Source organism: Octodon degus, unplaced genomic scaffold (genome assembly GCF_000260255.1).
Source record: "Octodon degus isolate 3935 unplaced genomic scaffold, OctDeg1.0 scaffold00128, whole genome shotgun sequence".
Taxonomy (NCBI): Eukaryota; Metazoa; Chordata; class Mammalia; order Rodentia; family Octodontidae; genus Octodon; species Octodon degus.
In genome coordinates, this window is record NW_004524704.1 from 6,384,604 (window position 1) to 6,399,350 (window position 14,747).

The 14,747-nt window shown below is 38.9% G+C and overlaps 1 protein-coding gene across 1 annotated transcript in view; it reads left to right on the forward strand.

Annotated features, from left to right (window-relative positions):
* Ccdc50 (coiled-coil domain containing 50) overlaps nt 1–5,133 on the forward strand; it is a gene marked incomplete at its 5' end in the record, with an annotated part of 39,094 nt that extends 33,961 nt beyond the window's left edge. The window contains 2 exons of the mRNA XM_023700932.1: nt 217–323; nt 2,856–5,133. Coding sequence (XP_023556700.1) covers nt 217–323; nt 2,856–2,875 — 127 coding nt within the window. The remainder of the gene's footprint in view (nt 1–216; nt 324–2,855) is intronic.
* Nucleotides 5,134–14,747: the final 9,614 nt, after the last annotated feature.

Genomic DNA, 14,747 nt, shown 5'->3' on the forward strand with positions numbered 1-14,747 from the left:
TGGTGTCAGGAAAATATTTGTTTTGGTTGAATCTTGCATGTCAGAACAAGAGGAGGGTAGGGTAAAAGAACTTATTCAGGGTTGTGCAGCCCTCCTGGAGAACTGTAGGAAGCATTTAGGCTTTTCCTTTCTACTTCTGCTGTGCAGCCGTCCAGTGCGAGGTAGAACTGTAACTATCATCGCTTAGGTGTCTGTTTAAATTCTGACTTCCGCCAGGCCGCCACCGACTGCCATGACAGAAACGGAGGACCTAGATGGCACTCACTGTACAAACCAGCACAGTTCCACACGTCCTTACTCAAAGTCAGACTCCTCTCATAAAGGTAAGAAGAGTATACGGTGACGTTTTCAATGCTTTTTATAGCCTCATGTTATGGTGGAAGACCAGATGCTGTCTTCTGACTGCTAGAGTGGAAAAATGAGTTTTCTTCCTCTTAAGAAATCATCCTATTGGTGTCATGTCTCCTTCTACCTCCTACCCCAGGGATGGTACTGAACCCAGGCCTTCGTATTTTTTTTCTTTTTTGATTTTTAATTTTTATGTATTTAGTACAGAGTCTACAGGGTCTCATTACATAGATTGGACTCATAATGATCCTCCTGTTTTCAGCCTCCCAAGTGCTGGGATTAAAGGTGCATGCCATTATGCCCAGTCTCGGTTGCTGTTTCAGCACACCTTGGGGGTGGGGCCGGCAAGGCAGGCTGAGGGATCGAACTCCCTTCCTCTGCATCTGCATAAGCAGGCGCTCTGATCCGCTGAGTTATTTGGCCAGCACTCTTTGTCAGATTCTTGAAGTGTGATTATCTTTTCAATTAATTTTGTTAGTATATATTTGCTGTACACGTTGATCCCATTAATCACAAGGAATTTGCACCTGTATATAACACATCTTGCTTTCCCTTTTGCCAGCTCCCCTTCTTTGTTCATCTCCTCCCATTTACACAAGCTTTGTTTCCATTTTTTCCTCCCATTCTTTTTCCCTTCCTTTCCTTCCCCTCTTCCTTGTTCCCTCCCATTTGACCATATTCTCCCTCCCTTGCAGTATCTACCCTTCATTCCACTCCTTATTTACCCCTTGCATTTCACATATGAGATATGTGGTATTTGAACATGTGTGTCTGATTTACCTAGGATTATGGTCTTAAGATGCGTGTATTTTCCTACAAATGACTCCAGTTTATACTTCTTCGTGGTTCCATTGTATATAAACATAGCACATTTTCTTTTTGTGCACAGGAGTTGTTTCAAGATTTAGCTATTACAAATTATGGTGTTATAAACATGGTTATGAATATTTCATTGCATGCCATTCCTAATTCTCACAGGAAGATAGGCAGAAGAGGAATAGCTGCGTCAAATGGATCTCCATTTTGAGGACTCTGTTTCAGTGTTTTGAGGACTCTCCATACTGGTTTCCATAGTAGGATTCTGACCCTCAGCTAAATATATTCCTTTTGCAATGCTTTTTGATGCAAGTTAAGCACTTGAAATCCCAAAATCTTAAATGTATAATATTTTGAATACTGATGGAACATTCAAAACATTTCAGATTCTGAAACAGTTCTGGTCTCAAGAATTTTGGATAAAGGCTGTTGTGCCTTTATTGGATATTGTTTCCCTTCTGCCTGTGACTGTATTTATTAGCTTTAAAATGTCTTGTTTAAAACTTGCATACTACAAAAAACTTCTATGCAAAAGAAAAATGGAATAAAGCAAATGGGGAAAGAATGTGTGTATTTCTGTTGGAGTAAAGCCTTAAGATAGAAGGGTTAGATACATTTGCTCTTTTAGGATGTCTGTCTATTGTGAGAATTTAAAAATGGAATAATAAAAATACAGTGATTGAACATCCTTATCTATAAAATGGAGGAAGTCTGTTTTCTCTGGAGCTGTCGAGATCATAAAGATGAAAAGTGTGAAAGGAATCTGCAGATTGCAAATTTTACGAAATATGGGTCTGACCAATATATGGAGTTTAAGGGTTGATACAATTTCTGATGTTTTTTAGTTAATATATTTGTTATCCTTTCCCAGAGCTAATGGTAGTCTCCCCAAATTTGTTTAAATTATTTGCATTAAAAAAAAAACAAACAAACAAAAACACTGCCAAAAGAAAATGCCATTTCCTAGATGATATTTCTTGCTACTTAGATGAGAGTCTCTGGGTTAGGAATGAGACATTTCAATTTTTTAAAACTTTCTCATCCTCTATTTCTAATATTCAGCCAATGTTGAGAATAAGATAAAAGACATTATTAAAAGATAAAGTTAGTTGTATAACAAAATTATAAATGTCATTATCAAAACTGCTTGCTCACCAGTTTCCATCAGCTGCTCACATTTTTACCATCTGTGACTTTATTTCTTTCTCAGATCCTGCATGCCTCACTTTTTGGGGGGCATCTGTCACCAACATGTATTTGATGCAAAATATTACAATAACATATTTACTTTATATATTAATATTTTAAAATTTAGAGTAAAGGAGCCACAGAGATAGCTCAGCAGTCTAAGCACCTGCCTAGGCAAGTGCAAGGACCAATCCCTAGTACTACAGGCAGTGTCAGCCCTGCCCCAGGCACCATGCCAGCCACCAAGTAGGGCGTGGTGGCACATGTCTGTAATCCTAGCGCCGGGGAGGCTAAAAACAGGAAGATCACTATGAGTCTGAGCTGCATAATGAGATCCTGTACCAAATATTAAACTAAAAAAAAAAAAGTAAAAACAAATAAAGAAGAACCAATTGGAATGCATAGAAATGAAGATAAATTATCTTGCTTGAGTAAGGGGGAAAGATTGCCTGAGTTTCAGAGATTTTTTTCTTAACCATGTTTCCTTTTTCTCTCCCTTCCAGGTTTCCATTACAAGCAGTAAAATCTTGGGAATCTGCCTTGAAATGGACTCATTGTAGCAAATATTACTGGATGAATCAGAATGCAGTCCATAATTTTTCCTCCAGTTTTTTATTCCTGGGATTTATTTTCCAGTGTTTTTCTCATAAATAATTTCAATTCATTTCAGTATTTTCACTATTTTGATCACTTGGGCAGTATAAGAAAATATAGCTTCTGAATATTGACCACCTCTACATTGCGTATACTCATTGGGATATAGTATTGAAAAGCTCTATAAAATACCATTTTATTAGCTATACAGTATGAGTATCTAGGGACTAGGTTGATTCAGCAGTAAAATTCTGTGAAGATTAGTAATCAAAATAAAATAAGACATTAGGATGCAACAGAAAATGAATACAAGAAATAGCTCTTTGATTGTACTGGTTTGTGTTATTTTGAAAGCCCCAAGCTTTGTTTTTTACTGTTTTCAGGCAAAGAAAAAAGTCAAAGCCAATATGTGTTTTTTTCTGAAAAGAGACATCTGGAGTAGTTGAAATATGTTAGTTGGAGTACATGGCCTGCAGTGGTTGCATATCCTTGTAACTTCGGAAAACTAGGCCTAGATGCCATTCTGACATGCTATGCGATTGCTTTGTCGGTAGCCAGGCCTGTGGAAAACCCTGGCTATGAATCAGCAGCCATTGGAAAAGCTTACTTCCTTGAAATTGTAACTCAGGTTATGCACAATCAACTAAAAATGAAAGTTTTTATGTTGATTTGTAGTTGTATGTAGTGCCAAGTGAATATGATTATGTAAGTGAAGATACCATCTATTTCTCTGGCCATAGCTAAAAGTTTCTCTCTTCCTTATAGGGCGTAGTAACATTTGTTGTTTGTTGGCAACCTTTTTGAATTAGGCCAAGTGGTTCTTTATCCTGAATACGTGATTCTACACATTTGTTGATAGGCATTGTATTCCCTTAATCCAGCATTTTAACTGCTGTGGGCCATGCTACTGCCCTATGTTGTATTTCCTTGTACTGGAAGTCCTATTTACAAAATTCAGAATCATATTTAGCTGCTAACTCATAAAATTATTTGCCCATGCTGTTTAATTAACATAAATGGCAACCAGCAATCAAGATACATATATGTGTGTAAACTATATTCTTTTGTTACTCTTTTTCCATGTACAAATCTATTATTTTGGGCATTCCAGCATGGCTTTTAGGAAAGAAATATACTGATGACTGGAGAAAAGGATGTTAGTTTCACCCCCCTACTCGAGCTGCCTTCCTTTTGCCTTAATGTCCAGGCTCTCTTTAAAATTGGGTGATGTTTAGGAAGCTGTCAGAATAGAGGTGAACAATGCACTTGAGTCTCATTTTCAGGATTCCTTAAGTTTTGTATTGTAGGACCTTGAGTAAAAGACGCTAGAGAGTTAAATTCTGGGCAAGAGATAAGACCTTAAGGGATGCTGTCATTTGGGGAAAATGGAGGAAAGGGAGAATAGCAGCATCTGCAAGCATTATGAAAGGAATGTGGGACAATCTCCATTAAAGCAAGAGGAGACAAATGAAATACCATTATGCCAAATTAGAGGTTGTGATTTTAATATGTATAAGCCTGTTGACCTAGAGTACTGCTATGTTTTTCTTTATCTGCCCTGTGATTATCCTCATTATTTAAGTTTTTTGTAACAGTAACTTCAAAGAAAAAATACAGTTGTCATTTTATTTGATACAACTTGGGCAAATAGGCAATATCATGCCATATTTTTATTTTATAAATGTTTATTTTTCTATATCACACAGTGACCAGTTTTACTTTTAAAATTCTGAACTTCTTCATGTACTTCATTCAATCATATTTATTGTTGTAAAATGTTAACTTGACAAACTTCAGTCAAAAACTGTCAACCACTTACCGCTTAACTAGAGCACCTGCACTCAGCCGTCTTCGTGAGTGACCAAAGGTAGCATTGCCCTGTGGTAGCCAACTCAACATCAGTATTGAGAATTTGTTACTTTTTTAGGTTTTTAAAAGATAACAATTTTAAAATATTTTGTCTTTATTTTATTTTTTTTGAAAAGCACACATTTTTTAAGAGTATCAATAATTATTTACATGTGAACAAGGAGATAGAGATATATCCTCCATTTTCATTCAAATAATGTAAATATCTTTGAGATCATAGGAATAATAACAACTGTATTTTAATGGACTGCCAGACACTGTTCACTGTGTTCTCTGCTTTTTACTTTTGTCATTTTTATATAAATGTAGAGACATTTATTTTGTTCTTGGTCCTGCTTTTGGAACACATGCTATTTAATTTTTAGGCCACAGTGTATTATACTTAAATGTTGTCATGTAAACATATAGTTTTGGCTGTGAGCAGCTTCCGTGTTGCCAGGTTTCTGCTTTGCAGGCCGGGCCCCACTGATACCATTGTTGCTGAGTGAGGACGGTGCGTTACTGAGCCGTGTCTTGGAATCTTGACACATATGATCTCTCCCTCACCTCACTGTACATCGTTGCTTGGGAAGAGAGATTAGATGGGGGTCACATTCAATGTTAGGACTTGAACAAAACTTGGCTCTGTTCAAGCCACTGTTAGACATGATTTGGTTGTGAGACTGGACAGTTGCTTCATGTTTTAAAACAACGTTGAGATTTTTTTAGAAGATAACTTTGTATACTATTTCTCAAGTGACTTCAGTGAACAACAACATACTAATGAGCTGCAAAACAAAAATACTGTGTGGGGATTTTGTTTATAGAAAAACATCTCTATTGGTAAAGATATTGCTCCTCAAGGACGACAGTCTTTTCAGAATGGCATTAACTACTTCATCTAGGTCAGGTGATTCCAAAATGTGTGACCTTGCTGAACTAGATGATTAGTAAATTCATTACTTACTCTTCTCCATCTCTTTCTTTTACAGCAAGAACATGATAGTATAAAAATAACTTTTATCAGATTATTTTTCTTTACCAGTGTCAAATTTATCTTGTGCCAAGTTGGAAATACCTACTATAATATGGTGCATTCAGTTTACCACATAAGTGGGAACATTTTATTTGAGGGCCTTGATTTTCTGAGTTTTGCCTTTGTCTAAAAATCACCTAAGGAAATACCAAGAAGATAAATATAGCGATGGGCTAAGTCTTCAGGCTAACAAAGGTGTAAGAGCAGTGTGTAGACAACTAGAAGGACTGAGAGAACAGAAGAGGGTTTGTAGTCAAAGACTATTTCCCATTTTGGAAAATAGCATTAACACTGAAAGGGAACACAGTTCATGTGGATTACGGCATGGGTCATGTACCATATTCTGATGACATAGGCTTTTTAGAAACAGTTATAAAATATCAGAAGCTGGATTTTTTAGTAACAATGTAAAGACTTTTTAGGATCCATTCTGTCTATTTCTTACTGCTCATAGAGAAGTGACTCTAAAATGGTCCCATTTGCTCCTCATATCTGTTGGTGCCTATGAGTCTTAAAAGCCATATCTGCTTATCCTACTGTTGACAGAAAACATTTTTCTTCTTAGCATATCAAAAGTAATATGGGCAGAGAGAAGCAAAATACAGAGTCCTGTTAGCACTGCATGGGCCATATGAGCCAAATTCTTTATTGAAGAATCCTTTTTATTCATGGTGATATGTGAGACTACTAACAGGAAGAAGCAGGGGCTGTTGTTGCTTCTAGAACTTACCGGCTGCTAGCAGAAGTGCTAAAATTTAATTCTAGAGAAGTCAAGAAGTTAGGATGAATTGAGGAAGTCAGTAGTACAGAGTCACTTTTCTGATGAGTCCTGCACTTTACACCAACAGTGTCTGTGAGGAACAGTGTTGCCTTAAATTAGCTGGACTCCGACTGAGGTCATTGTACTGCTGCTGGGGGAGCAACAGTCAAGTCTCTGTTGGCGTATAAAATGCAGCGAAAGTCCCCAAGCACCATTGTTATCTGGGGCTTTGGGCCTGTTCTCCCACTGGCTGTTGCTGCGCTGTGACACTAATGGACATGTCATGTCTGTTTCCTGAATAAGCAGAAGCAAAGCAAGAAGCAAAGACTGGTAGAGGGAAAGAGAATTTTCTAGCCAGGTCCTTCATGCTAGGTGATCACTTTCTGAACAATTGAAAGTTTACTGTCCTCCTTTTTGATGGCAACTATGTGGGAGATATTTCCAAAGGTTCTATTGTACAGTGAAGACATTCAGACTATTTAAAAGAAATTTCATCAGTACTTTTGTGTACCAAATTGCTCATCATTAGCAGAAACAAACCTGAGAAAACCAAACAAAATACATATTTTTACTTGAAATGGGAGATTTGCTCATGTGAACTGTTCTATTCTTTTTTAAAAGAGAAAATTAGTAAAACTTACTTTGGTAGGGATGACACCAGAGTGGTTTTAATAGGTTCTGTTTAATGCCACAAAGTGACACAGTCATGTAAGCATGTTGATTGTGTAAATAACTGGCCTTAAAAACCATTCTCTTCCGTTCATTCATACAAAGATGAGAACATACGATGTTCTCACTAGACAATATAGTTTACAATAGAGTTTTCAGTAGCAGTTCTCAGATTTAATATAATACAATTTTATGTATTGTGTTCATTGTAAACTAGAATATAATTTTCTCTTTTTAAGTAACTTCCCCTAACATTGGGAACCAGCACTGTGCTGATTTCAGCATTTCTAATCAGGGAAGAATTAACTGTGCAATTTACAGCCTATTGTTCATTGTTGAGGTTAAAATGTAAAGAATAGAACGGTTGTTATGTGAATTTTGAATAACATTTCCTTCACAAAAGAGCAAGAATTGAGAATAGTGAAGAGAGCAGTTGTGAGAATATACTAAAATATATACTTGGGACATTTTTGTTGCTCTGAATTTAAGATCATGCTAAAATAGTTTCTAGCTATTAAATTTGGTGATAAGATTTTTGCTGTTAGAATTTTGATATTTCTGATTTAATTAGTCTCTACAGTAACTATAACCCTTATTATAAATTGAAAGCCAAATGTTCTTTCTCAGAAACAGCTGGGGTTATTTTGTTTCGTTATGAGTTACTGGGGATTGAACTCGGGGCCTTGCGCTTACCTGGCAGGTGCTTATGGTGCTGAGCTGTATCCCTAGCCTGAAATAGCTGTTTTTATCTGCTTCTTACAGGTAACTAAATATTCATTTCATGAAACACTGTAAATTAGATGAGTTAATGTGAGAGTAACGTATAAAAAACATCTTCCAAAATTATAATTGTCCATCATATGGGTTTTTGAATAAAAAAATCCATCCGAGCACAATACATACTTTGAAAAGGTGCCAAATTTTAAAATTTGAATTTACTGTCAATATAAATCATATTCCTCACGTAATAAAGTAATTTGTCTTATAATTTGGAAAAGTAAGCTCTTAAGAGAAATTACAGTGTGCTCAAAAACTTGCCAATTTTGGTTGTTTCCTTTCAATATTGGGAATATGGGTATGTTTATCAAGCAAATGAGATGTTATCCCACCTGCTCACTGATTTACAGCCAAGCCCCAGAGGCAGATGCATCTTTACAATCACTTAACAGAACCTTGATGGAATATAGCTGCCTTTCAGAGGACAGAAAACAAAGAGGCCCCTTCACAGCATATGCCTATTCAGAGATTAAGTGAAACTGAGGGACACTGCAAGCCTGAAAGGTGACCGATGGTGGGTGCTGGTGAGTTGTGCACACCCATCTGAACTACGCTGATGGCGCCAGTTTCAGTTCACCTTCGGGCAACACAAGTTGTTCCTGCTCATAACCTCCTTGAGGAGGATGAGAAACGTGGTGCTGGTAACTATCTTGTGTTTTGGGAGGCAACATGTCAGCATCACTGAGACACACTGCAGTGTCCAAGCCTTCCTTAAATACCACTTGAAGATCTGTGTTCCTCTACGCAAGCTTGTTTTCATGGCTTCCATTTCACACTTATGTCTCATTTGTTTCTTCAAATACCAGGTTTGAAGTTGATGTCATGAATAATTTTTAAACCAAAGTATTGTATGAGTCTCTGTGCTTTGTTTTCCTAGATGGTTGGCGGTAAACACCAATCTTGTCCTCTCAATAAAATGATCCATTTGTTAAGCCAGAGAACTCTCTCTTGGTTTCTTTTATTACATTTAAATACTTAGGAACTTAAGGAACTGTTTGGTGGTTTTCTTTACAAAATAGCATTAATACATCTTCAGTGCTAGTGCAGTATTCTCTTCCTCCACTTCCATCTACTTCCAGTAATCATGTGTAACACATCCCAATGCACAGAGCATTGGAAACCTCAGAAAGTACTCCCAAGTATAGACTAGGCAAGCATTTTGTGTGGTGTTTGGTGGTGTGACTGATGCATTTGGGAAAAGAGAATGTTTAAGTAGATCTTCACACAGTAATCCTAAATAAGGCTTCTTCCACAAGTTCAGCCCACTTTTCACCTTTGCCTTGTAGAATTTCAAGTGGGAATTGAGAAAACAGGCATGACTGTCGTGTAATACGTGACTTCGATAAGGATTTTTTCATTTTACTTGTTTGGTGGAATAGCCATAATGTAGAAACTTAATTCTGCAGAAATTTAGCAAGTCTCCTTAAAATCAGATAATATTTTTAATTATTACAGAATTGAAGTTTTCTCTGGAGCAGATCATATGGGCTTCATTTTCTTTGGCAAATATGAATGTAATTTTACATGGCTACAAGCTTCTAAAAGACACTAGTGAAATATGTGTTACATAGTTGAAGAAAGTTGACAGGTTGATTGCTCCCTTTAGTTGTGAAAAAAGTTCCTAGAGGAAGCTTCCAGCAGTGGGAAAAGTATGTAGAAGCTGATTTAATAAAACTATTAAGGTGCTTCCTGCAGTATGCAGTAGGAAATGCTCCCTATGAGCTGCTTCTGCAGAATGACTGTGGGGCCAAGGCCCTGCGGTGTGAAGAGGTAGCAAACCAGAAAGTCCTTATTTTAAAAGCCAGGGCAGCGAACATCTCACATACCTCAGAGATGTGCAGTAGTAGTTAAGATGCTCCTGGAATATGAGAACCCTAAGGTTGGAACTTCTATTTTAATTAAATTTTTTTTTTTGCAATTTCAGGGCTTAAATCCATGGTCTCTCTTTTGCTTGGCAGATACTTACTACTTACCTACACGCATAGCCTTTTTGAATTTTTATTTAGTGATAGGATCTCACCAAATTGTAATCTTCCAGACTCAGCCCCCTAGTAATGGGTTATAGGCATATGCCAACCATGCCTAACTAGTAATGGGATTTTGAGACAAAAAGACTGCTTGTGTTCCCCATGACTGTCAAGCAACACAAACTAGAGGGAGCGCCAAATGGGTGTACTACAGGATTAAAGAGGCCTGGTTCCAGGCTTTGTTATGAATGTGGTTCAGGACCGTAGGACATCTTTTATCCTCTGTACTTAGTTCTCTTATCTGTGCAATAAAGACTATGAAATTAGAGTGTTCCTGCTGTCTAGATCACCTGGTTTTCTGTAAGCTGTTACCAGAAAGAAAGTAGCCCCCTACACTTGAGGACCTGCAGTCACAGACTGCCCTGGCCTTCCTCTGAAAGGCCTTGGCCCTCAGCTTGTGTTCTTGAGTGTGTTACTGTTATTTCCAACACACCCAGTGCACTGTCACTGACTTGTATGCATTCCTCTAACCGAAATTACATCTCCCAGCTTCTTATAAACTCCATTAGTAGTTGTTCTTTACTCTGAATACGTTTTCTTTACCAACTCAGAATAATTATCCAGATTTAGATGTGGTCATGGCCCTCATGACATGCCTTCAGTGACACAGGTCACCCTCAGTAACTTAATGCCCTTGCTTCCCCAAGCTTTGCTCTCACCAGCCTGGCTGGCCACACTGAGGCTTTCCTGACCTGCTATCCTGATTCCGCAGTCTCAGATTCCAGACTAAACCTTGGGACCGCTCAGATGGAGCTCTGAGGACCCGGAAGTGAGTGTGTCTGCAGGTACATGCATCACAGCCTCTGAGTGTGTGTACAGATGCTGATGGGTTTTGCTAGAATGGACAACATAGTGTTGATGGTTGCTTATCAGCTGGTCCTTTCACGGTCATGCAAAGTCTGAGAACTCACACGTCACTAGGAGCTGAATACTTTCTTCCACATACTTTTTACAAAAAGTTTTGTTGGAGTTAAGACTTTGATACACTTTTGAAGTTTAGAGTCAAGTCTCTCCATAATGAACCCCTAGGCCACATTTTGAGCAGCCCCTTCGAAGTTGCTCTTCACTTTCCTAGAGTCCATTGTATATATTTTACGCGGGTTTTCTCTGAGTCTTTTGTTACTACTTTGTTTCAATATCTCTTCCAGTACTATGCTTTCTGTATTGTTTCATAGATATTGAATATTCCTAATCTGTAACTTGAAATACTCCAAAATCCAAAACTTTTACCAATATATCACAAGTGGAAAATGGCACATAACTTCAATATTTCTTTTATACACAAAATTATTAAAAATATTGTATAAAATTACCCTTGAGTATGTGTATAAAATATATATACTACATAAATCAATTTAGTATTTACACTTTGTGCTCATCCTAAGCTACCTCATTGCATGAATATAAATATTCCAGAATCTGAAAAAAATGCAAGCTCTGAAATACTTCTAATGCCCCCACCTTGTACATGACACCTGTTGGAATTTTGCATGGGGAACAACGCAGGACACATATTTTATAAGATTATTTATAATAGTCAAAGAGTCATATACAAAAAGAGACTGCAGGAAGTTCGTCCATACACTAAAGACCAACAAATCCAGCTGAGGGCCTGGAACCCATGGTAATGTCCTGCACAAGTCCAACTGAAGACCTAGAGCCCATAAGTGCCTTCCGTGAGCCCACTTGGAGGCCACGAATCCATGACGATGTGTCATGCAGGTCTGTTTTCACATATTTTCTGTGGGATGGCCCAGAGGTCATTGGCAAAAGCTAGAAAGTATGCCAGCAGGATGAAGCATCTGTGCTAGCAGGCTGAGGGATCTGCACTGGAGCCAGGAAGCAATCAAGAATCAGAGCTCCCCTGGGAAGTACCACAGGCATCTTCAGCAACAGTGAGGTCCCGAGTTCATCCTGCGATGAGAAAAGCCAAGTTCCCGTCAGGAAAGCCAACAACAAGCTCCAGGAGACTGAGCCATGTGCCATCTTTCCCTCCAGAGCCAGAAAGTGATGTTCAAGGTGACCAGAGCTCCGCCAAATGAACTGTAGCTCTTCTCAGCGTTGAGGTCCCGAGCTGCTGCTCTGAGGAGAACAGGCAAGTTCATCAGGAGAGCTATCAGGTCAAGGTTCCCCAGCAGAACAGCCCAGAACCAGCAGCTCCCTGACAGCTTTTCAACAGCGTCTACCAGCTCCCAGCAGCCCCTCTTCTGGAGTTCTGCCTGTTATGCTGCTGGCAACAGCCCTCAGGTGGGGCTCCCACACCCAGAATCACGCTGGTTCAGGTTAGCTGGGTGTAACAAGTTGGCCACCAGTTGGCAATCCACCACAACACCTGTAATAAATTGTAAAATTGAGTGGGCTGAATTTCTTGCACACTATTCTTTTTAAAAACTATTTTAACTCTTCCGGTTCCTTTATTTACATGAAAATTTTAGAATATCTTCATGGGGTGGTATACCACTACATCAGTTTGGAAAGAAGTGACATACTATGTTGGCATTTTTCAATTCATGATCATAATACCTATATGGATTGCACATGTGTGCACATGCCTTGTGTAGACATTAAATTATAAATACATAGGGGCCGGGGAGATGGCTCAGTAGAAAAAGTGCTTGCCTGGCAAGCACAAGGGCCTGAGTTCAATGCCTGGTTCCGCCAAAAAAAAAAAAAAAAAATTATAAATACATAAAACATCATGGCCTTCTAATGTCATTTTTGCCAAGTCATATGAGGTGTGTCCAAGTCATCTGAGCTTTGCCTCTGCTGCTTTCCATTTATAGTTGTCTTGAATATTTTCTTTACATATACTTGATGTCACTTTGAATTATTTTGTTTCAAACATTCAAAGAATTAGAAAACCCAGTTGTCAACCAGTAAGATATGAAATACACTGCATTTTTCCACATTGCTACTTTTGGCCTTCCTAATATTTAAACTTTCTTCTGCTACCGTTTTCATCATGATACAAGAATGTGCTTTAGTCAGTGTAGTCATGTACACATGAAGGAACTTGAAAGCCCAGAGAAACCACATTATTTCTTGGACCTCAGTTTTTCATTGACATGACAGAATACATGACACCCACAAGTTAAAGGAAGATGGGTTTATATTTTGGCTCACAGTTTGTAAAGGTTTCAGTCCATAAGTGACTGGCTTGAAGGTACTGTGGCATAGCAGAGGGGCATCACGGAGACATAGCTCGTGCCTTAGAGGCAGGAGCAGAATGGGATCAAGCTGCACCCTCCTGGCCATGCGCCTGGGGGCAGGGCCCCGCCGCCTCAGCAGACTCCCTCCCAAATCCCATTGAGCTACACACTCATCCACCGAGAGTGTCATGCTCCTGAGATCCCATCACCTTGCAGAGCCCCAGCGAAGCACACCTGAGGCTTCAGGGGGATGTGAGACACGAGCGCAGTAGGTTTTGTGTTCATCCCTGCCTTTTCTGCCACTAAAGTCTTATGGGAAACCCACTAGCCATGAACATCCTTCAAGGATGTATTACGGTCTTGAAATTATACTCTCCACCAAAAGACCATAAGCTTACGCAGAAAAGTACCTCAATGTAGGCTTGCACATTAAATGTTCAAAATGAATTTAAGAACTTTTATGACTAGCAAAGAGACTGTCAAGGCTAACTTAGGGTCACATCAAAGTGTGCCTAACTTGAAGGCATCTCTGCCACCCAGAAACGGGGTGTTTTGTGTGTTAATAAAAACAACAACAAAAAACTGCATTACCTCGAATTACACTAAATGTGTTTAAATCCATGAATTTACAATGGTATTTATTCCTTCAAAGTAAATTTACTGATCTGCAGCGGGTGCTGTGGACCAACTCAGTGTTTAGAAAGCTAGAAACGAGGGGAGTGACTCAGCATTCACCCATTTTGTTTTTCAAATAATATAAGCCTCAGGCACTGGTGAGATAGCTCAGCAGTCTAAGCACCTGTCTGGCAAGGCAAGAACCCAGGTTCAATCCCCAGCACTTAATGCTGGCCTCAGAAACCAGGCATGGTGGTGCACACCTGTAATCCCAGCACTGAGGCTGAAACAGGATCACATGAGTCCAAGCTGCATAGTGAGACCCTGTACCACATCATTAAAAAATGAGTGTCAGAGAAGGAGTTTGTGAGGTTTAATGTTAAATAAAAAATGATAAAAGGTGATTCTTACAAAGAAGTTTATATAAAACAAGGATTAAGTATTATCTTTAAGTGAAAGTAATAAAACTGGCAACAAAATTTCCAAACTTCAAAGTTTACTAATTTACAGGAAATACGGGGTATTGGAAAACATTTGAAGTAGCAGTATAAAGTTACAATGTGCAAAACGTTACAAAACAAGTGACAAAAATTCTTCAAAACATACTCCTAAGGAAAAGGGAGAGACAGCGGTCTCAGTTACTTTTCTCTCATTGCTGAGACTAAATACCTGACGTCCAAAAGGCAGGTAGAAGAGGTCTGTTTAGCTCACGGTTTGTAGAGATTGAAGTCCGTACTGAGCTGGCTCCAAGGCAGAGTGGCACATGGCAGATGGCAGCATGGTGGCGGAAACCAGCAGGACCCCAAGAGCAAAGGGAAGAGCAGTGGCAACAATAGCTCCAGAGAGCAAGTCTGTCTCCCCTATGTTGCATTCCGGCTATCTGCCCCAGGCTGGGTGTAGCCCTCACACCCATCATCCCA